The sequence below is a fragment of the Pseudophryne corroboree genome, chromosome 3, assembly GCF_028390025.1.
Source record: "Pseudophryne corroboree isolate aPseCor3 chromosome 3, aPseCor3.hap2, whole genome shotgun sequence".
NCBI classification, from domain to species: domain Eukaryota; kingdom Metazoa; phylum Chordata; class Amphibia; order Anura; family Myobatrachidae; genus Pseudophryne; species Pseudophryne corroboree.
This window is the reverse complement of record NC_086446.1, coordinates 333,992,531-334,014,052: the sequence shown is the minus strand read 5'-3', so window position 1 is coordinate 334,014,052 and position 21,522 is coordinate 333,992,531. Positions and strand designations below refer to the sequence as shown.

Sequence of the window (21,522 nt, the reverse complement as noted above, 5' to 3'; positions counted from 1 at the left end):
GTCCTCTCCATTTAGATTAGGAGAGAGAGAGAGAGATTGACCTGAGGCTGATACTGTAGAAGAGAGTGCAGAGTTTAGTGACTGACCACAGTGACCACCAGCAGTGCAGTTGTTTTATTTAATATATCCGTTCTCTGCCTGAAAAAAACGGTACACACAGTGACTCAGTCACATACCATATCTGTGTGCACTGCTCAGCCCAGTGTGCTGCATGCCTGCATCATCTATGTATATATTATATATCTGACTGTGCTCAGCTCACACAGCTTATAATTGTGGGGGAGACTGGGGAGCACTGCAGTGCCAGTTATAGGTTATAGCAGGAGCCAGGAGTACAAGACAGTCACATACCATATCTGTGTGCACTGCTCAGCCCAGTGTGCTGCATCATCTATGTATATATTATATATCTGACTGTGCTCAGCTCACACAGCTTATAATTGTGGGGGAGACTGGGGAGCACTGCAATGCCAGTTATAGGTTATAGCAGGAGCCAGGAGTACATATTATATTAAAATTAAACAGTGCACACTTTTGCTGCAGGAGTGCCACTGCCAGTGTGACTGACCAGTGACCTGACCACACTGACCACCAGTATAGTTAGTAGTATACTATATTGTGATTGCCTGAAAAAGTTAAACACTCGTCGTGTGACTTCACTTGTGTGGTGTTTTTTTTTTAATTCTATAAAAAACTCATTCTGCTGACAGTGTCCAGCAGGTCCGTCATTATATAATATATATACCTGTCCGGCTGCAGTAGTGATATATATATATTTTTTATATCATTATTTATCATCCAGTCGCAGCAGACACAGTACGGTAGTTCACGGCTGTAGCTACCTCTGTGTCGGCACTCGGCAGTCCATCCATAATTGTATACCACCTACCCGTGGTTTTTTTTTCTTTCTTCTTTATACATACATACTACTACATCTCTTTATCAACCAGTCTATATTAGCAGCAGACACAGTACAGTACGGTAGTTCACGGCTGTGGCTACCTCTGTGTCGGCACTCGGCAGTCCGTCCATAATTGTATACCACCTAACCGTGGGTTTTTTTTCTTTCTTCTTTATACATACATACTACGACATCTCTTTATCAACCAGTCTATATTAGCAGCAGACACAGTACAGTACGGTAGTTCACGGCTGTGGCTACCTCTGTGTCGGCACTCGGCAGTCCGTCCATAATTGTATACCACCTAACCGTGGTTTTTTTTTCTTTCTTCTTCATACATACATACTACGACATCTCTTTATCAACCAGTCTATATTAGCAGCAGACACAGTACAGTACGGTAGTTCACGGCTGTGGCTACCTCTGTGTCGGCACTTGGCAGTCCGTCCATAATTGTATACCACCTAACCGTGGTTTTTTTTTCTTTCTTCTTTATACATACATACTACGACATCTCTTTATCAACCAGTCTATATTAGCAGCAGACACAGTACAGTACGGTAGTTCACGGCTGTGGCTACCTCTGTGTCGGCACTCGGCAGTCCGTCCATAATTGTATACCACCTACCCGTGGTTTTTTTTTCTTTCTTCTTTATACATACATACTACTACATCTCTTTATCAACCAGTCTATATTAGCAGCAGACACAGTACAGTACGGTAGTTCACGGCTGTGGCTACCTCTGTGTCGGCACTCGGCAGTCCGTCCATAATTGTATACCACCTAACCGTGGTTTTTTTTTCTTTCTTCTTCATACATACATACTACGACATCTCTTTATCAACCAGTCTATATTAGCAGCAGACACAGTACGGTAGTTCACGGCTGTAGCTACCTCTGTGTCGGCACTCGGCAGTCCGTCCATAATTGTATACTAGTATCCATCCATCTCCATTGTTTACCTGAGGTGCCTTTTAGTTGTGCCTATTAAAATATGGAGAACAAAAATGTTGAGGTTCCAAAATTAGGGAAAGATCAAGATCCACTTCCACCTCGTGCTGAAGCTGCTGCCACTAGTCATGGCCGAGACGATGAAATGCCAGCAACGTCGTCTGCCAAGGCCGATGCCCAATGTCATAGTACAGAGCATGTCAAATCCAAAACACCAAATATCAGTAAAAAAAGGACTCCAAAACCTAAAATAAAATTGTCGGAGGAGAAGCGTAAACTTGCCAATATGCCATTTACCACACGGAGTGGCAAGGAACGGCTGAGGCCCTGGCCTATGTTCATGGCTAGTGGTTCAGCTTCACATGAGGATGGAGGCACTCAGCCTCTCGCTAGAAAAATGAAAAGACTCAAGCTGGCAAAAGCAGTAGCACCGCAAAGAACTGTGCGTTCTTCGAAATCCCAAATCCACAAGGAGAGTCCAATTGTGTCGGTTGCGATGCCTGACCTTCCCAACACTGGACGTGAAGAGCATGCGCCTTCCACCATTTGCACGCCCCCTGCAAGTGCTGGAAGGAGCACCCGCAGTCCAGTTCCTGATAGTCAGATTGAAGATGTCAGTGTTTAAGTACACCAGGATGAGGAGGATATGGGTGTTGCTGGCGCTGGGGAGGAAATTGACCAGGAGGATTCTGATGGTGAGGTGGTTTGTTTAAGTCAGGCACCCGGGGAGACACCTGTTGTCCGTGGGAGGAATATGGCCGTTGACATGCCTGGTGAAAATACCAAAAAAATCAGCTCTTCGGTGTGGAACTATTTCAACAGAAATGCGGACAACAGGTGTCAAGCCGTGTGTTCCCTTTGTCAAGCTGTAATAAGTAGGGGTAAGGACGTTAACCACCTCGGAACATCCTCCCTTATACGTCACCTGCAGCACATTCATAATAAGTCAGTGACAAGTTCAAAAACTTTGGGTGACAGCGGAAGCAGTCCACTGACCAGTAAATCCCTTCCTCTTGTAACCAAGCTCACGCAAACCACCCCACCAACTCCCTCAGTGTCAATTTCCTCCTTCCCCAGGAATGCCAATAGTCCTGCAGGCAATGTCACTGGCAATTCTGACGAGTCCTCTCCTGCCTGGGATTCCTCCGATGCATCCTTGCGTGTAACGCCTACTGCTGCTGGCGCTGCTGTTGTTGCTGCTGGGAGTCGATGGTCATCCCAGAGGGGAAGTCGTAAGCCCACTTGTACTACTTCCAGTAAGCAATTGACTGTTCAACAGTCCTTTGCGAGGAAGATGAAATATCACAGCAGTCATCCTGCTGCAAAGCGGATAACTGAGGCCTTGACAACTATGTTGGTGTTAGATGTGCGTCCGGTATCCGCCGTTAGTTCACAGGGAACTAGACAATTTATTGAGGCAGTGTGCCCCCGTTACCAAATACCATCTAGGTTCCACTTCTCTAGGCAGGCGATACCGAAAATGTACACAGACCTCAGAAAAAGACTCACCAGTGTCCTAAAAAATGCAGTTGTACCCAATGTCCACTTAACCACGGACATGTGGACAAGTGGAGCAGGGCAGGGTCAGGACTATATGACTGTGACAGCCCACTGGGTAGATGTATGGACTCCCGCCGCAAGAACAGCAGCGGCGGCACCAGTAGCAGCATCTCGCAAACGCCAACTCTTTCCTAGGCAGGCTACGCTTTGTATCACCGCTTTCCAGAATACGCACACAGCTGAAAACCTCTTACGGCAACTGAGGAAGATCATCGCGGAATGGCTTACCCCAATTGGACTCTCCTGTGGATTTGTGGCATCGGACAACACCAGCAATATTGTGTGTGCATTAAATATGGGCAAATTCCAGCACGTCCCATGTTTTGCACATACCTTGAATTTGGTGGTGCAGAATTATTTAAAAAACGACAGGGGCGTGCAAGAGATGCTGTCGGTGGCCAGAAAAATTGCGGGACACTTTCGGCGTACAGGCACCACGTACAGAAGACTGGAGCACCACCAAAAACTACTGAACCTGCCCTGCCATCATCTGAAGCAAGAAGTGGTAACGAGGTGGAATTCAACCCTCTATATGCTTCAGAGGTTGGAGGAGCAGCAAAAGGCCATTCAAGCCTATACAATTGAGCACGATATAGGAGGTGGAATGCACCTGTCTCAAGCGCAGTGGAGAATGATTTCAACGTTGTGCAAGGTTCTGATGCCCTTTGAACTTGCCACACGTGAAGTCAGTTCAGACACTGCCAGCCTGAGTCAGGTCATTCCCCTCATCAGGCTTTTGCAGAAGAAGCTGGAGACATTGAAGGAGGAGCTAACACGGAGCGATTCCGCTAGGCATGTGGGACTTGTGGATGGAGCCCTTAATTCGCTTAACAAGGATTCACGGGTGGTCAATCTGTTGAAATCAGAGCACTACATTTTGGCCACCGTGCTCGATCCTAGATTTAAAGCCTACCTTGGATCTCTCTTTCCGGCAGACACAAGTCTGCTGGGGTTGAAAGACCTGCTGGTGAGAAAATTGTCAAGTCAAGCGGAACGCGACCTGTCAACATCTCCTCCTTCACATTCTCCCGCAACTGGGGGTGCGAGGAAAAGGCTCAGAATTCCGAGCCCACCCGCTGGCGGTGATGCAGGGCAGTCTGGAGCGACTGCTGATGCTGACATCTGGTCCGGACTGAAGGACCTGACAACGATTACGGACATGTCGTCTACTGTCACTGCATATGATTCTCTCACCATTGAAAGAATGGTGGAGGATTATATGAGTGACCGCATCCAAGTAGGCACGTCACACAGTCCATACTTATACTGGCAGGAAAAAGAGGCAATTTGGAGGCCATTGCACAAACTGGCTTTATTCTACCTAAGTTGCCCTCCCACAAGTGTGTACTCCGAAAGAGTGTTTAGTGCCGCCGCTCACCTTGTCAGCAATCGGCGTACGAGGTTACATCCAGAAAATGTGGAGAAGATGATGTTCATTAAAATGAATTATAATCAATTCCTCCGCGGAGACATTGACCAGCAGCAATTGCCTCCACAAAGTACACAGGGAGCTGAGATGGTGGATTCCAGTGGGGACGAATTGATAATCTGTGAGGAGGGGGATGTACACGGTGATATATCGGAGGGTGATGATGAGGTGGACATCTTGCCTCTGTAGAGCCAGTTTGTGCAAGGAGAGATTAATTGCTTCTTTTTTGGGGGGGGTCCAAACCAACCCGTCATATCAGTCACAGTCGTGTGGCAGACCCTGTCACTGAAATGATGGGTTGGTTAAAGTGTGCATGTCCTGTTTTGTTTATACAACATAAGGGTGGGTGGGAGGGCCCAAGGACAATTCCATCTTGCACCTCTTTTTTCTTTTATTTTTCTTTGCGTCATGTGCTGTTTGGGGAGGGTTTTTTGGAAGGGACATCCTGCGTGACACTGCAGTGCCACTCCTAAATGGGCCCGGTGTTTGTGTCGGCCACTAGGGTCGCTAATCTTACTCACACAGTCAGCTACCTCATTGCGCCTCTTTTTTTCTTTGCGTCATGTGCTGATTGGGGAGGGTTTTTTGGAAGGGACATCCTGCGTGACACTGCAGTGCCACTCCTAAATGGGCCCGGTGTTTGTGTCGGCCACTAGGGTCGCTAATCTTACTCACACAGTCAGCTACCTCATTGCGCCTCTTTTTTTCTTTGCGTCATGTGCTGATTGGGGAGGGCTTTTTGGAAGGGACATCCTGCGTGACACTGCAGTGCCACTCCTAAATGGGCCCGGTGTTTGTGTCGGCCACTAGGGTCGCTAATCTTACTCACACAGTCAGCTACCTCATTGCGCCTCTTTTTTTCTTTGCGTCATGTGCTGATTGGGGAGGGTTTTTTGGAAGGGACATCCTGCGTGACACTGCAGTGCCACTCCTAAATGGGCCTGGTGTTTGTGTCGGCCACTAGGGTCGCTAATCTTACTCACACAGTCAGCTACCTCATTGCGCCTCTTTTTTTCTTTGCGTCATGTGCTGATTGGGGAGGGTTTTTTGGAAGGGACATCCTGCGTGACACTGCAGTGCCACTCCTAAATGGGCCCGGTGTTTGTGTCGGCCACTAGGGTCGCTTATCTTACTCACACAGTCAGCTACCTCATTGCGCCTCTTTTTCTTTGCGTCATGTGCTGATTGGGGAGGGTTTTTTGGAAGGGACATCCTGCGTGACACTGCAGTGCCACTCCTAGATGGGCCAGGTGTTTGTGTCGGCCACTAGTGTCGCTTAGCTTAGTCATCCAGCGACCTTGGTGCAAATTTTAGGACTAAAAATAATATTGTGAGGTGTGAGGTATTCAGAATAGACTGAAAATGAGTGGAAATTATGGTTTTTGAGGTTAATAATAATATGGGATCAAAATGACCCCCAAATTCTATGATTTAAGCTGTTTTTTAGGGTTTTTTGAAAAAAACACCCGAATCCAAAACACACCCGAATCCGACAAAAAAAATTCGGTGAGGTTTTGCCAAAACGCGGTCGAACCCAAAACACGGCCGCGGAACCGAACCCAAAACCAAAACCCGAAAAATTTCAGGCGCTCATCTCTACCAAACACTGGAAGATGAACAAAAATGGTCTTTCAAACAAACTAGTTAGATCAAAACAGATTTCAATTTGTCTGAACGACTGTTTTTGTCCATTCTCCAGTGTTTGGGAGCAAATAGTAGAGTGTCATTTGCTTACATAGGTCACCAGATTGTCATTCCAACCAGCCAGATTGGACAGATAATTGTATAGAGAGTACCTACTTGTAGTTTTAAGCCAAAATTCAGCAGAAATATAGAAAATTCGGAAGGGTACACAAACTTTTAAGCACATAGATGTCAATAAGTTAAAAAAAATTCTGTACAAGGCATGGTTCTGAATAATTAGCCATTTTAGATAAAGATAGGAGAGAATGTTCGATATGGCAAAGATAGGAAATCTGCTGTGACAAATTACATTTTAGAAATAAATGCCAGGCAACCAGATCTCAGACCTATCAGATTGGCCATACGCATGCATAGACATGTATGGCAAAACCATAAATTAACATACGATGGGGCCATTAATTGTTAGTCAGTTGTTGACCACAGTGTCAGATCCAGTAATCGTCCAATGACCGTTACAATTTGACACTGGGTGCTCTGTATAACAAAGTAACTTTTTGATCCAAAACACACAGCACAAGTAGGTCTAAAATAGATAATTTGGGCATTGAAATTAAAAAGGGTATATGGGTGATTCTCCAGAAAGTGTACACAAAGTCCTGTGCATCACACGCTTTTAATTATTTACTTTTTAAAACTGGTCTGTTAAGAAATTGTTATATGAAAACTTAATTGCAACGTCTTACCCTATAACTTAAAACCCACTAAAACCTTGCTATTTTGGAGAAGCATGTCATTTCAATTTGTGTAGCTGTCCCGTGCATCACAGAGAATCGCCCATATTATCATCAAGTTTCTTATATAGCGCAGCATATTCCATTGCCCTTTACAATTAGAACAAAAACTGGGCAAAAACAGAGAGAGGTAGGAAGGCCGAGCTCACAAGCTTACAATCTATAGGCATTGATACACAAGGATAGATGCTACCTATTGCATAATAGTCCACTAGATTGCTAGGTTCTTAATGGGTTGTATGATATGATTACCCAGCAATGTTGGAAGACAAATTATGTGCGGTTATGTGGACTGTACAGAGAGGATGTAATTCGATAGGGAAGCATTGAAGGTTATGTGGGTGGGTCTGGAATTTGATAGGCTTGTGTGAAGAGGAGAGTTTTCAGGGAACGTTTAAAGGTTTGGAGACTAAAGGAGAGTATTATTATGCGTGTATATATGTGCAACTTACATCTAATGTCACAAAATGCATACATGAATACACACAAAACATTCTTAAAAATCTACTGAACACAAGATAAATAAATACCCTTATATGCAAGTTTTGAAATATAAATATATTTTAATAGCTGCTACATTTAAATATTTTACAGATACAAAACAAACAAAAATATTGTATTGTCTGAAACAGTGAATGATGTACAGAGCAGTCAGAACACAATTAAACCATTATTGTTACACTTTAAATTATGTCTCCATATGTGTTGGTGACCACTCCATGGATGAGAAGTAACAGGGTCAGAGATCACTGGAAGTGCTGAATGCCGGCCTATCTTGGACATTTTTTTAAAGGAGCAACCAGCATCCTGCACCCTATTACATCTTGCCCCATGTATTTTCATGTGAACCCGTCACTAAGATTTTGGGACCAGTTTTGTAAAGCAAACCTCTTTCCATACAGATCATTTTAGTGGGAAAGGAAAAAAAAAAAATGAACAAACAGTATTACTCATACATTATAGAGATCTGCTTCTAATTTTTAGAATGAAACCTTTTGGGAAAATGTAAGTAGAAATGGTTCCTTTTTTGTTTTTTAGATCTGCTGATCACCAAAATTTTAGTTTCACGTTCACGTTAAGAAATGCCCTTTGTAGAACTTATAATACATATATACACAGATGTTAATATGAAACATTAACAGAATTTAAGTTACTAAAAAAGTATTTTATTTTGAAAAAAAAAAAAATTCTACAGACGATCAATATTACATGCTATTTAAATCTAACAACTATAAAATACATTCTAAGTGGATATCAAAAATTTAAAAACAGGTTTATTAACGATTACATTTGACTTGGGAGGGGGGGAGGAAAGCGGCAAAAAACAAAACAAAAAGAACTCAAAAACTGCTATGACAATTATTTCTCCACATACACTTCAGATACCCAAAAGAAAAAGAAAAAAAAAAAAAAAAGTAGTACCGACTGTATATAAATATGTTTGAGAGAAAAATAAAGAAATTAAATATGCCAGCTTGAAGGACATTCATTAGACTTTACACATAATTTGACCACAAATATGCAGGTTGTCACATTTCAGAAAAGTAAAGATTGGCAGTTAATAATTAAAAACTAAAATTAAATTGGGTAAGTAACAGATCCTATGTAGGTAAAGTCACCATCACCACCCTAATGATGATTAAAAAAACAAAAAAATTAATTAACTTACAAAAGGGGAAACCGATCAACATTGGAAACACTTTAGTATATTACATTTCAGTGAAAGAATCACATTAAATTATACAGCATATACGCATTAGTGTTTATTTAAATTTAGTACAAAAAGTCAAAGTCCACTTTTTAAATGTAGTGCATTTGGCCACTGCAAGCATCCATTATAATTAAAAAAATAATCCAAACTGGTCTCCAAGGCCAATGCTGGCCATCAAAAAAAGTATCAAAAATATGTAAAAACAGCTTATTTTTTTTTAATGTCAATATATTTAAAATGACTGAATTATAAGAGTTTTGATACCGGGTAATAGAAATGCATAGAAATGTTGTAATACAACAAGGTTTGATTTTCTCAGCTCTTTAATGCATTTCAAAGTCTAATTAATAGTCAATAGGTCCTTGTGAAATCTACGCCTCGATTGTTGGAGCTTTCTTGTAGATTGGTTTTTTCACTGCATCGTAGGCAACGTCTTTGTTCCTTCTAATGCGCATTACCAGAAAAATGATGATGAAGACAGCAAACAGCAGTCCAACCACTGCACCAGCAACAAGAGCTGTAAAATAAAATATACGGTTCAGTATACGTTTTTGTGCATGCCTTGGACAAATAACTGAAGTACATATTGAGGGCATGCCAACCATACACAACTTCCAACTGTTCCGATTTAACAAGACTGTTTCAAATTGAGCGGCTTTCCTGCAGGTCAGATTATCAAAACCTGTGTATAGCCATTTTAGACCCTTTCTATGTAGTGCTGAAGCAATTTAGAGATGGGAAGAAGAATTTGAGGTGCGAACACGTGGAAGAGTCAGGCACGTGGAAGAGTGGAAGAGTCAGGCACATCCCACGTGGAAGAGTCAGGCACATCCCACCCACCTTTTTGTCAGTGTCCAGATATATAATTAATTTCACAGTTTAGGTCAGGTATGTATATATCAGGCAGGGACGTGCAGTGAGCTAAAAGGCTAAGGAGGCACTAGCTAGCACCAGAGCCAGATTTACACACAAAATATGAGCCAAAGGGTACATCTGGACATTATACACAGGTGCAGCAGTGTAAACTCCTGGAAATGTGAGTTTTTGATCAGAGATGTGTGGAAAAGTTAGCCAGGTGAGGCACTGCCTCACCTGCCATAGACTTTTTACTCCAGAGTTTTGGCTATAAAAATGAGTAGAATAATGCAAAGAAGATATTTCAAACATATTCATTGTATTTTTCATATACTTTATACAATCAAAACTCTTGTACAAATGTAAATATGACAGGAAAGGCTAGTCCCTCCACATTTTCATTATAGGTTTTACAAAATAAAGACCAAAAGAAAGCCAAAAATGTCACAATTTACATGTACACTAGTTTAATAACCAGCAAAAGTACATCAACTATGGAGTAACAAATGCCACAATGGCCTGTGATACTGACAGATGTTCAAGATGCACTTTTCCTATAATGACCATGGTTCTCTACCTATATTTCAGGCTTTCAAATAATGTATACAATTTAGAAACATGAATTTGCTAATGTGCAATAACCCTTCAGTAACCAGTTTTGATAATGAAAAGGTCAATTAAGACATTCAAAACAGATTTTTTTTCATGCCTTGCTGAACTAAAAACAGGTATAATGCAGATCATGTAAAAGCTTGAAGATTTCTGCCCAAGTTCAACAAAAATAACAGCATGGTGTTCAGCTGCATACATTTTATGAATGACTACAAAATAAGGAAATTGCTTTGCATTTCCCAAGCCATTGCACAGGAAGATCCCCTTCCCCCTTTTCATAAAGCAAATAATCAACAATTCACCACTGTATTTCCTTCTAACAATTGTTTGAGTCATTTGTTAGACAGGTGGTTTGTATTAGCTGTAAGAATAAAAATAACCCAACTAGTTCTCACACAACAACCAATGGGAACATAAAAGGGTAATCACAACCAGAAAATGTAGCCGACCTACAAGTAGAAGACAGGATTTGCTTATGTCAGAGGAGACAATCGCAAAAACATAGGACACGACATCTGGCATGCTATACAATATTATAAGAGTCAAGTAGAAATCATGTTAGTAAATAAATAAACTAAAAAATTACTAAAAATATATATATTTTTTTTAAAATCTTACCAACGACAACTTCTGTTCTACTGAAGAAGCCATGAGACGTGCTGGCCATAAAGATTTCGTTTGATTGCTCCAGTTCTGGTAGGTGCTTGCTGATTACTATATCATTGTCACTTTGGTCCACATCATCAATAGGGAATTTTGGATCAGGCAAGTCATTTTCTGGAATTTTGTTACCCATGGTAGTCTGTGGAAGCAAAGACATTAGTATTGGTGAGGCTTTGATTTATCAGCAAAACATTAAGCTCTTGGACACAAAAGAAGAAAGGAAATACACTAGACACCTGTGATCAATCAGAGAAGAGAATGATTTGTTGTGACCTTCATTTATAGAACATATAAAGTAAAATGGGATGGAGAGAAGGGATATGTTATGTAAATATTACATATTAAAGTCTGCTCCTCAGCTCTTGCTTTTAATGCAAAATGCTCATATATATTTTAACAGTAAGTTTGGGACTTGCAGGATTAAGGTCTATTTCTATAGTACATAAGAATACCATACCAGTGCCTACACATGCCTGGATGGAAGGAACATAGCATCTGATGCACCAAAGAAAACATTGCTTAAGCAGATTGCCCAAGACCTTCAACCATTGCACTTCCCCATTGAGGATACCAAGGAAGGCACCCTAGACCTATCTCAGTGGCGTGCATTATTAGAAATTCCCTTTCTTTGGCTGTTAGTGGCGGCAAGTTAACCCTACTGGCGCCAACATCAACTTAATTTTAATTAAAGCGTATGCATGAATAATAGATGGAAAGTAGTAATTAAAGCTACAAGAGCAAAGTAGATTAAGTTTAGCATTTTCTGGGTAAGTTTTCAGTCACTACAGTAAGTGTACCTTCTTCTCAAAACTCTGAATCTGAACATAACAAGTAATATTTATTTACGCTATTACATATCTGTATAGTGTTGAATAGCCACAAATTGCTTGCAAGCAAAAACCCAAACATACATGTATACAATATGTACCCATTTAAACCATCAGACCTCCAATCAATTACTGAGCAAGAATATGGACATAACATTTAAAACCAAATACTTACTGTGGGTGTGTCTACAGTGGATTCAAGATCATCCATTTCTTCTACAGAAGAAAGAAACATAAAATATCAGTATGGATATCAAAGCCTGCCCAAAGTTCGTTAATCAAGTAAAGAATATATAGTCTCAGTGGCAAAGGAGACAGAAAAACAATGATAAACTCATGAACAGTAACACAATTATAAGACATCATGGGTTCCAGAGGCGGAACTACCGGCAGTGCAGGCAGTGCACTGCACTGGGGCCCGCCTCTGTCCAGGAGCCAAAGCATGTAATGAGTCAAACTGACTCATTACATGCCGCTGTGCGCTGCGGGCAACCGCTGCCCGCAGCGCACAGCCGCCCGGCGAAGAGAGGAGAGGAGAGGAGCAGCGGTACTACAGACGGGGGAAGGAGGAGGAGGGAGGCTGAGAAGGGAGCCGCAGCAGCGCCGTGTTACTGGTGGAGGCGCTGCTGCTGCTGCCCCTCTGCTTCCCTATAGGCTGTCTTCCGAGAACAGCCTATAGGGAAGCAGAGGGGCAGCAGCAGCAGCGCCTCCACCAGTAACACAGCGCTGCTGCGGCTCCCTTCTCAGCCTCCCTCCTCCTCCTTCTCTCCAGCCCGGGAATCGTCTCTGACGCTGCACTGAGGAGCCTGAGCCAGCGGAGAGGGTAAGTATAATTCTTCTTTCTTTCTTTTTCTCTTTCTTTCTTTCTTTCCTTCTTTCCTTCTTTCTTGTGCCTGCCTGCCGCAATGTGTAAAAATGGGGGACTACCTGCCGCACTGTGTAAAAATGGGGGACTGCCTGCCGCACTGTGTAAAAAGGGGGGCCTACCTGCCGCACTGTGTAAAAAGGGGGGACTGCCCGCCGCAATGTGTAAAAAGGGGGGACTGCCCGCCGCAATGTGTAAAAAGGGGGGACTGCCCGCCGCAATGTGTAAAAAGGGGGGACTGCCCGCCGCAATGTGTAAAAAAGGGGGACTGCCTGACGCAATGTGTAACAAGGGCACGCTGTCTGCCGTAATGTGTAACAAGGGCACGCTGTCTGCCGTAATGTGTAACAAGGGCACGCTGTCTGCCGTAATGTGTAACAAGGGCACGCTGTCTGCCGTAATGTGTAACAAGGGCACGCTGTCTGCCGTAATGTGTAACAAGGGCACGCTGTCTGCCGTAATGTGTAACAAGGGCACGCTGTCTGCCGTAATGTGTAACAAGGGCACGCTGTCTGCCGTAATGTGTAACAAGGGCACGCTGTCTGCCGTAATGTGTAACAAGGGCACGCTGTCTGCCGTAATGTGTAACAAGGGCACGCTGTCTGCCGTAATGTGTAACAAGGGCACGCTGTCTGCCGTAATGTGTAACAAGGGCACGCTGTCTGCCGTAATGTGTAACAAGGGCACGCTGTCTGCCGTAATGTGTAACAAGGGCACGCTGTCTGCCGTAATGTGTAACAAGGGCACGCTGTCTGCCGTAATGTGTAACAAGGGCACGCTGTCTGCCGTAATGTGTAACAAGGGCACGCTGTCTGCCGTAATGTGTAACAAGGGCACGCTGTCTGCCGTAATGTGTAACAAGGGCACGCTGTCTGCCGTAATGTGTAACAAGGGCACGCTGTCTGCCGTAATGTGTAACAAGGGCACGCTGTCTGCCGTAATGTGTAACAAGGGCACGCTGTCTGCCGTAATGTGTAACAAGGGCACGCTGTCTGCCGTAATGTGTAACAAGGGCACGCTGTCTGCCGTAATGTGTAACAAGGGCACGCTGTCTGCCGTAATGTGTAACAAGGGCACGCTGTCTGCCGTAATGTGTAACAAGGGCACGCTGTCTGCCGTAATGTGTAACAAGGGCACGCTGTCTGCCGTAATGTGTAACAAGGGCACGCTGTCTGCCGTAATGTGTAACAAGGGCACGCTGTCTGCCGTAATGTGTAACAAGGGCACGCTGTCTGCCGTAATGTGTAACAAGGGCACGCTGTCTGCCGTAATGTGTAACAAGGGCACGCTGTCTGCCGTAATGTGTAACAAGGGCACGCTGTCTGCCGTAATGTGTAACAAGGGCACGCTGTCTGCCGTAATGTGTAACAAGGGCACGCTGTCTGCCGTAATGTGTAACAAGGGCACGCTGTCTGCCGTAATGTGTAACAAGGGCACGCTGTCTGCCGTAATGTGTAACAAGGGCACGCTGTCTGCCGTAATGTGTAACAAGGGCACGCTGTCTGCCGTAATGTGTAACAAGGGCACGCTGTCTGCCGTAATGTGTAACAAGGGCACGCTGTCTGCCGTAATGTGTAACAAGGGCACGCTGTCTGCCGTAATGTGTAACAAGGGCACGCTGTCTGCCGTAATGTGTAACAAGGGCACGCTGTCTGCCGTAATGTGTAACAAGGGCACGCTGTCTGCCGTAATGTGTAACAAGGGCACGCTGTCTGCCGTAATGTGTAACAAGGGCACGCTGTCTGCCGTAATGTGTAACAAGGGCACGCTGTCTGCCGTAATGTGTAACAAGGGCACGCTGTCTGCCGTAATGTGTAACAAGGGCACGCTGTCTGCCGTAATGTGTAACAAGGGCACGCTGTCTGCCGTAATGTGTAACAAGGGCACGCTGTCTGCCGTAATGTGTAACAAGGGCACGCTGTCTGCCGTAATGTGTAACAAGGGCACGCTGTCTGCCGTAATGTGTAACAAGGGCACGCTGTCTGCCGTAATGTGTAACAAGGGCACGCTGTCTGCCGTAATGTGTAACAAGGGCACGCTGTCTGCCGTAATGTGTAACAAGGGCACGCTGTCTGCCGTAATGTGTAACAAGGGCACGCTGTCTGCCGTAATGTGTAACAAGGGCACGCTGTCTGCCGTAATGTGTAACAAGGGCACGCTGTCTGCCGTAATGTGTAACAAGGGCACGCTGTCTGCCGTAATGTGTAACAAGGGCACGCTGTCTGCCGTAATGTGTAACAAGGGCACGCTGTCTGCCGTAATGTGTAACAAGGGCACGCTGTCTGCCGTAATGTGTAACAAGGGCACGCTGTCTGCCGTAATGTGTAACAAGGGCACGCTGTCTGCCGTAATGTGTAACAAGGGCACGCTGTCTGCCGTAATGTGTAACAAGGGCACGCTGTCTGCCGTAATGTGTAACAAGGGCACGCTGTCTGCCGTAATGTGTAACAAGGGCACGCTGTCTGCCGTAATGTGTAACAAGGGCACGCTGTCTGCCGTAATGTGTAACAAGGGCACGCTGTCTGCCGTAATGTGTAACAAGGGCACGCTGTCTGCCGTAATGTGTAACAAGGGCACGCTGTCTGCCGTAATGTGTAACAAGGGCACGCTGTCTGCCGTAATGTGTAACAAGGGCACGCTGTCTGCCGTAATGTGTAACAAGGGCACGCTGTCTGCCGTAATGTGTAACAAGGGCACGCTGTCTGCCGTAATGTGTAACAAGGGCACGCTGTCTGCCGTAATGTGTAACAAGGGCACGCTGTCTGCCGTAATGTGTAACAAGGGCACGCTGTCTGCCGTAATGTGTAACAAGGGCACGCTGTCTGCCGTAATGTGTAACAAGGGCACGCTGTCTGCCGTAATGTGTAACAAGGGCACGCTGTCTGCCGTAATGTGTAACAAGGGCACGCTGTCTGCCGTAATGTGTAACAAGGGCACGCTGTCTGCCGTAATGTGTAACAAGGGCACGCTGTCTGCCGTAATGTGTAACAAGGGCACGCTGTCTGCCGTAATGTGTAACAAGGGCACGCTGTCTGCCGTAATGTGTAACAAGGGCACGCTGTCTGCCGTAATGTGTAACAAGGGCACGCTGTCTGCCGTAATGTGTAACAAGGGCACGCTGTCTGCCGTAATGTGTAACAAGGGCACGCTGTCTGCCGTAATGTGTAACAAGGGCACGCTGTCTGCCGTAATGTGTAACAAGGGCACGCTGTCTGCCGTAATGTGTAACAAGGGCACGCTGTCTGCCGTAATGTGTAACAAGGGCACGCTGTCTGCCGTAATGTGTAACAAGGGCACGCTGTCTGCCGTAATGTGTAACAAGGGCACGCTGTCTGCCGTAATGTGTAACAAGGGCACGCTGTCTGCCGTAATGTGTAACAAGGGCACGCTGTCTGCCGTAATGTGTAACAAGGGCACGCTGTCTGCCGTAATGTGTAACAAGGGCACGCTGTCTGCCGTAATGTGTAACAAGGGCACGCTGTCTGCCGTAATGTGTAACAAGGGCACGCTGTCTGCCGTAATGTGTAACAAGGGCACGCTGTCTGCCGTAATGTGTAACAAGGGCACGCTGTCTGCCGTAATGTGTAACAAGGGCACGCTGTCTGCCGTAATGTGTAACAAGGGCACGCTGTCTGCCGTAATGTGTAACAAGGGCACGCTGTCTGCCGTAATGTGTAACAAGGGCACGCTGTCTGCCGTAATGTGTAACAAGGGCACGCTGTCTGCCGTAATGTGTAACAAGGGCACGCTGTCTGCCGTAATGTGTAACAAGGGCACGCTGTCTGCCGTAATGTGTAACAAGGGCACGCTGTCTGCCGTAATGTGTAACAAGGGCACGCTGTCTGCCGTAATGTGTAACAAGGGCACGCTGTCTGCCGTAATGTGTAACAAGGGCACGCTGTCTGCCGTAATGTGTAACAAGGGCACGCTGTCTGCCGTAATGTGTAACAAGGGCACGCTGTCTGCCGTAATGTGTAACAAGGGCACGCTGTCTGCCGTAATGTGTAACAAGGGCACGCTGTCTGCCGTAATGTGTAACAAGGGCACGCTGTCTGCCGTAATGTGTAACAAGGGCACGCTGTCTGCCGTAATGTGTAACAAGGGCACGCTGTCTGCCGTAATGTGTAACAAGGGCACGCTGTCTGCCGTAATGTGTAACAAGGGCACGCTGTCTGCCGTAATGTGTAACAAGGGCACGCTGTCTGCCGTAATGTGTAACAAGGGCACGCTGTCTGCCGTAATGTGTAACAAGGGCACGCTGTCTGCCGTAATGTGTAACAAGGGCACGCTGTCTGCCGTAATGTGTAACAAGGGCACGCTGTCTGCCGTAATGTGTAACAAGGGCACGCTGTCTGCCGTAATGTGTAACAAGGGCACGCTGTCTGCCGTAATGTGTAACAAGGGCACGCTGTCTGCCGTAATGTGTAACAAGGGCACGCTGTCTGCCGTAATGTGTAACAAGGGCACGCTGTCTGCCGTAATGTGTAACAAGGGCACGCTGTCTGCCGTAATGTGTAACAAGGGCACGCTGTCTGCCGTAATGTGTAACAAGGGCACGCTGTCTGCCGTAATGTGTAACAAGGGCACGCTGTCTGCCGTAATGTGTAACAAGGGCACGCTGTCTGCCGTAATGTGTAACAAGGGCACGCTGTCTGCCGTAATGTGTAACAAGGGCACGCTGTCTGCCGTAATGTGTAACAAGGGCACGCTGTCTGCCGTAATGTGTAACAAGGGCACGCTGTCTGCCGTAATGTGTAACAAGGGCACGCTGTCTGCCGTAATGTGTAACAAGGGCACGCTGTCTGCCGTAATGTGTAACAAGGGCACGCTGTCTGCCGTAATGTGTAACAAGGGCACGCTGTCTGCCGTAATGTGTAACAAGGGCACGCTGTCTGCCGTAATGTGTAACAAGGGCACGCTGTCTGCCGTAATGTGTAACAAGGGCACGCTGTCTGCCGTAATGTGTAACAAGGGCACGCTGTCTGCCGTAATGTGTAACAAGGGCACGCTGTCTGCCGTAATGTGTAACAAGGGCACGCTGTCTGCCGTAATGTGTAACAAGGGCACGCTGTCTGCCGTAATGTGTAACAAGGGCACGCTGTCTGCCGTAATGTGTAACAAGGGCACGCTGTCTGCCGTAATGTGTAACAAGGGCACGCTGTCTGCCGTAATGTGTAACAAGGGCACGCTGTCTGCCGTAATGTGTAACAAGGGCACGCTGTCTGCCGTAATGTGTAACAAGGGCACGCGGTCTGCCGTAATGTGTAACAAGGGCACGCTGTCTGCCGCTATGTGTAACAAGGGCACGCTGTCTGCTGTAATGTGTAAAAAGGGCACGCTGTCTGCCGTAATGTGTAACAAGGGCACGCGGTCTGCCGTTAGGTGTAAAAAGGGCACGCTGTCAGCTGTAATGTGTAAAAAGAGGAATCTGTTCGCTGTAAGGTGTAAAAGGGTCTCTACCTGGTGTAGTGGTGCTACTGTGCGGCGTAATTTGAATAATGGAGACTACTGTGTTGGTATTATTTTGTGGCCACACCCCTTCCCCACGAAGCCACGCCACTATGTATTTTTGCGCGCGCCTACGGCGCGCACTGCCCCTGGGGTGGACTTGGATGGGGGGGGGGGGCCCAAAGCATTTTGTCGCACCTGGGCCCACCGCTTGCTTGTTCCGCCACTGATGGGTTCTATTGAATTAACCATGATGTTCTGTAGAAGTATTGCAGGAGTTAATAAGCTTTACTAAAACTGCTGGTTTCTTTGCCAGAAACACTATGGGGCCTTGTGGTGAATTTAATCAGAACTTTCTTAAAGGAGATGTGCTGTTTGAAAATACACATTCCTGGTCTACTGCTATGGCACATTCTCCTTTCAGAAGCAATTCTTCTTACCATCTACTATGTTGGAATACTGAACCATAGCAAAAAAGCATGGTCATAAAACCCATTTATAGTAGAGATGCGCAGGTTCGGTTTTACTCGGTTCTCAAAACGGCATCTTATTGGCTCACGGATGTCTCTTGTTTTAGATAGTCAATAAGATGCCGTTTTGAGAACAGAGTAAATCAGAGTAAAACCCAAACCCGCTCATCTCTAATTTATAGCACAACACAAGTTATTGTTATACACTTAATTGTTGCCCTTTAAAAATGTAGGCAAGCTACATGTTTATCCAGCACACAAGGTTCTGCGGCACACTAAACTATTGTTTTTCCTTTTATAGCCACACCTTGTTTATTTTTCCTAAGCATTTATATAGCAAATGAGTTTCAACACGTTTTACAGCAATACATATGTTACAAGATTGATGGAGGAGACAGAGTGGAAGGCACAATTTAAATAGCCTTTTAGAAACAAATAAATCGGTTAAGGATCCGGAAGCTTAAAGTGGCCAACACTGCACCAGACACGGACAGGGGAGTAGTCAACTGCCCAGTAATTGGAGAGCTTCCATACACTGCATGGTGTTTAGATGAGATCTACTGTACGTTCACAGCCTGAACGATGACCAGGAGGATTGACAACCAAATGTAATCCAGACAGTGTTTCAGCAGTTTTTAGGCTGTGAATGGTCATCATTCAGTACCATACACAGAACGATAATAGTTCAGACCAGTGACTTAGTTGGCTTTTTTGCCCAAATAATAATGTCATTTATAGCCAGCTTTAGGGTGAAGAAACACCATACCCATTATAGTGAACAGTTTTTGTATGGTATTCAGGTGTGCCAGTATATTCTAGCAAGAAAACCACTGTTTTACAATCTCCAGTAAGTGACACAGGGAAGGTTTTAATTAGCTGCGATAATTTTAAGAACGAGGCTATTCAATTACAGAACTTTTTTTCTTGTACGGTAAATTTGCCACTAATGCGCATTAACCCAGATTACAGGAAAAGCACCCGGAGCTGTGGGTTAACGCATTTGTGGCACCCACGGTTAGGGAACTCATGGCTTATTTCTGTTTCAGCCTTCCTCAGGCTTGAACAGAAATCTGCATTAAGTGCAATGTGCAGGCTTATTGTGGGCTGTAATTGAATAGCCCCGTCACACCAGTTAACCCGTAGTTAATTATTGCGGCTAATTGAATCCAGTCCTCAAAAATTGTTAGCAGTGTCCATGTCACACAACAGCAATTTTACACTGCATTCCGCCAGCTCAAAATTCTTGAGTAGAGAAGTGCTTTTTGCATTTATGGCTGTGTGTCAGATTAGGAGCATCACAAGACTACTATCCTTGATGGAAATTTGATTTATACATTTGAAACAAGAAAGTGACCCTTTCACAAGCCAATATTATGGTACAATAATTACCTGAGGAATCGCCAGAACCAGAAATTTCATCAAATGAATCAGAGCTTTCATCAAATGAATCAGAATCTATATCGTCGTAGTAGTCTGGTTCCTCAAAGTCTTCGTCATCTGGTAAAGACCCAGAAGATTCAACCAGGCCCTCAAACATATTTGGGTCCATAGTCTCCGTTTCTCTTATCTATAACAAAATGAAAATCGTCAATTCAAACACTGCAGCCAAAGTAGGCAGCAATAAAACTGCAAGAAGATAAAATCTTTTAAAATGTTCAGACTTTAATGGGGGTGAGTCAATTGCTTATTTGGGCACCCATTGGAGAAATTGCTCCAATCGGGCACCCATTACAGTTGATGCACCTAAAAGCATTGGGGACATTTCTGTCCGTCAGCTCGGGAGGCTGCGAGCAGAAATGTCAGCGCAGGCAGCATGCGCGCCCATAGAGCAGAACAATTACTACTGCCAGCGGGCACCCTCTAGTGGTAGGTACCTAAACAACTGAATCACCCCCATCAAACTGAAGCATTTGTTATTTCCAACTCGCTGTAATATATTTAAAACAAAAAATCTGAAAGTGTGTATTATTTTGGACCAGTAGCTCTCCTGAATAAATCTTTATAGTATTAAAAAAAAAAAAAAAGTTGAATACTCCTTTATCTGGAATAGGTAAAATAGCTTGTGCTGACAGTGCATACCATTTCTTCTCAAGGAGATTTTATTTCAATCATTAAATAGGATGGCGAAGAAGTTATTTTACTGCTGTGTTTAAGAGTAACAACCACACCTGCTTTACAGAACATGCCCAACAATGTTCTGTGTAAACGGCACAATATGTTGCCGAGCAGGATAAGAAGCAATGACATAACAGTCATTATAAAAGGTGAAGGAACAAAGTGCTACATTGTGAGCAGCTAAAATGACTACTTATTGCTGGCAGCAGAGATCAGCCTTAACATATTCTTGTAATTAATAGTCAGAATGCATACATGTAAATATAAAAAAAAAAATATGATATGCATGAATTAAACTCCCTTAATATGCAGACAAAACAAAGAAAGGGCAACAAGACATCTAATCAAGGTTTAAAGGTTTAGCTGCCACAACCAGCAATTCCAACCCAATCCCATCAGTGGCTGTCCCCAGTCACTTTTACTATGAGGAAACCAGACAGACAGTTGCAGTACATGGAAAGGTGGGCAGTACTCAATTAAGTTATATATTACACATTGGTGTAGCTGGTAATTTTCCTAGTTTGCTTGTTACACAACACACCTTAGCTGAACTTGTTTGACTACTTACACAAAGTCCCAAAAGCAGTGTGTGCTTATGACAAATGATCAGTCATCTGCTAAAGGAAATACAGTCATACCAAGAAAAAATAAAAAAAAGGGGGTAGACATTTGCCGGATC

At 44.7% G+C, this 21,522-nt stretch overlaps 1 protein-coding gene across 1 annotated transcript in view; it reads right to left on the bottom strand.

Annotated features, from left to right (window-relative positions):
* Positions 1–7,820: 7,820 nt before the first annotated feature.
* LOC135055462 (syndecan 4-B-like) overlaps positions 7,821–21,522 on the bottom strand; it is a 43,126-nt gene continuing 29,424 nt past the window's right edge. Inside the window, exons 2-5 of the mRNA XM_063959574.1 lie at positions 20,118–20,295; positions 12,121–12,161; positions 11,074–11,257; positions 7,821–9,505 (exon numbers count right to left, since the gene is read on the bottom strand). Coding sequence (XP_063815644.1) covers positions 9,360–9,505; positions 11,074–11,257; positions 12,121–12,161; positions 20,118–20,295 — 549 coding nt within the window. The 3' untranslated portion in view covers positions 7,821–9,359. The remainder of the gene's footprint in view (positions 9,506–11,073; positions 11,258–12,120; positions 12,162–20,117; positions 20,296–21,522) is intronic.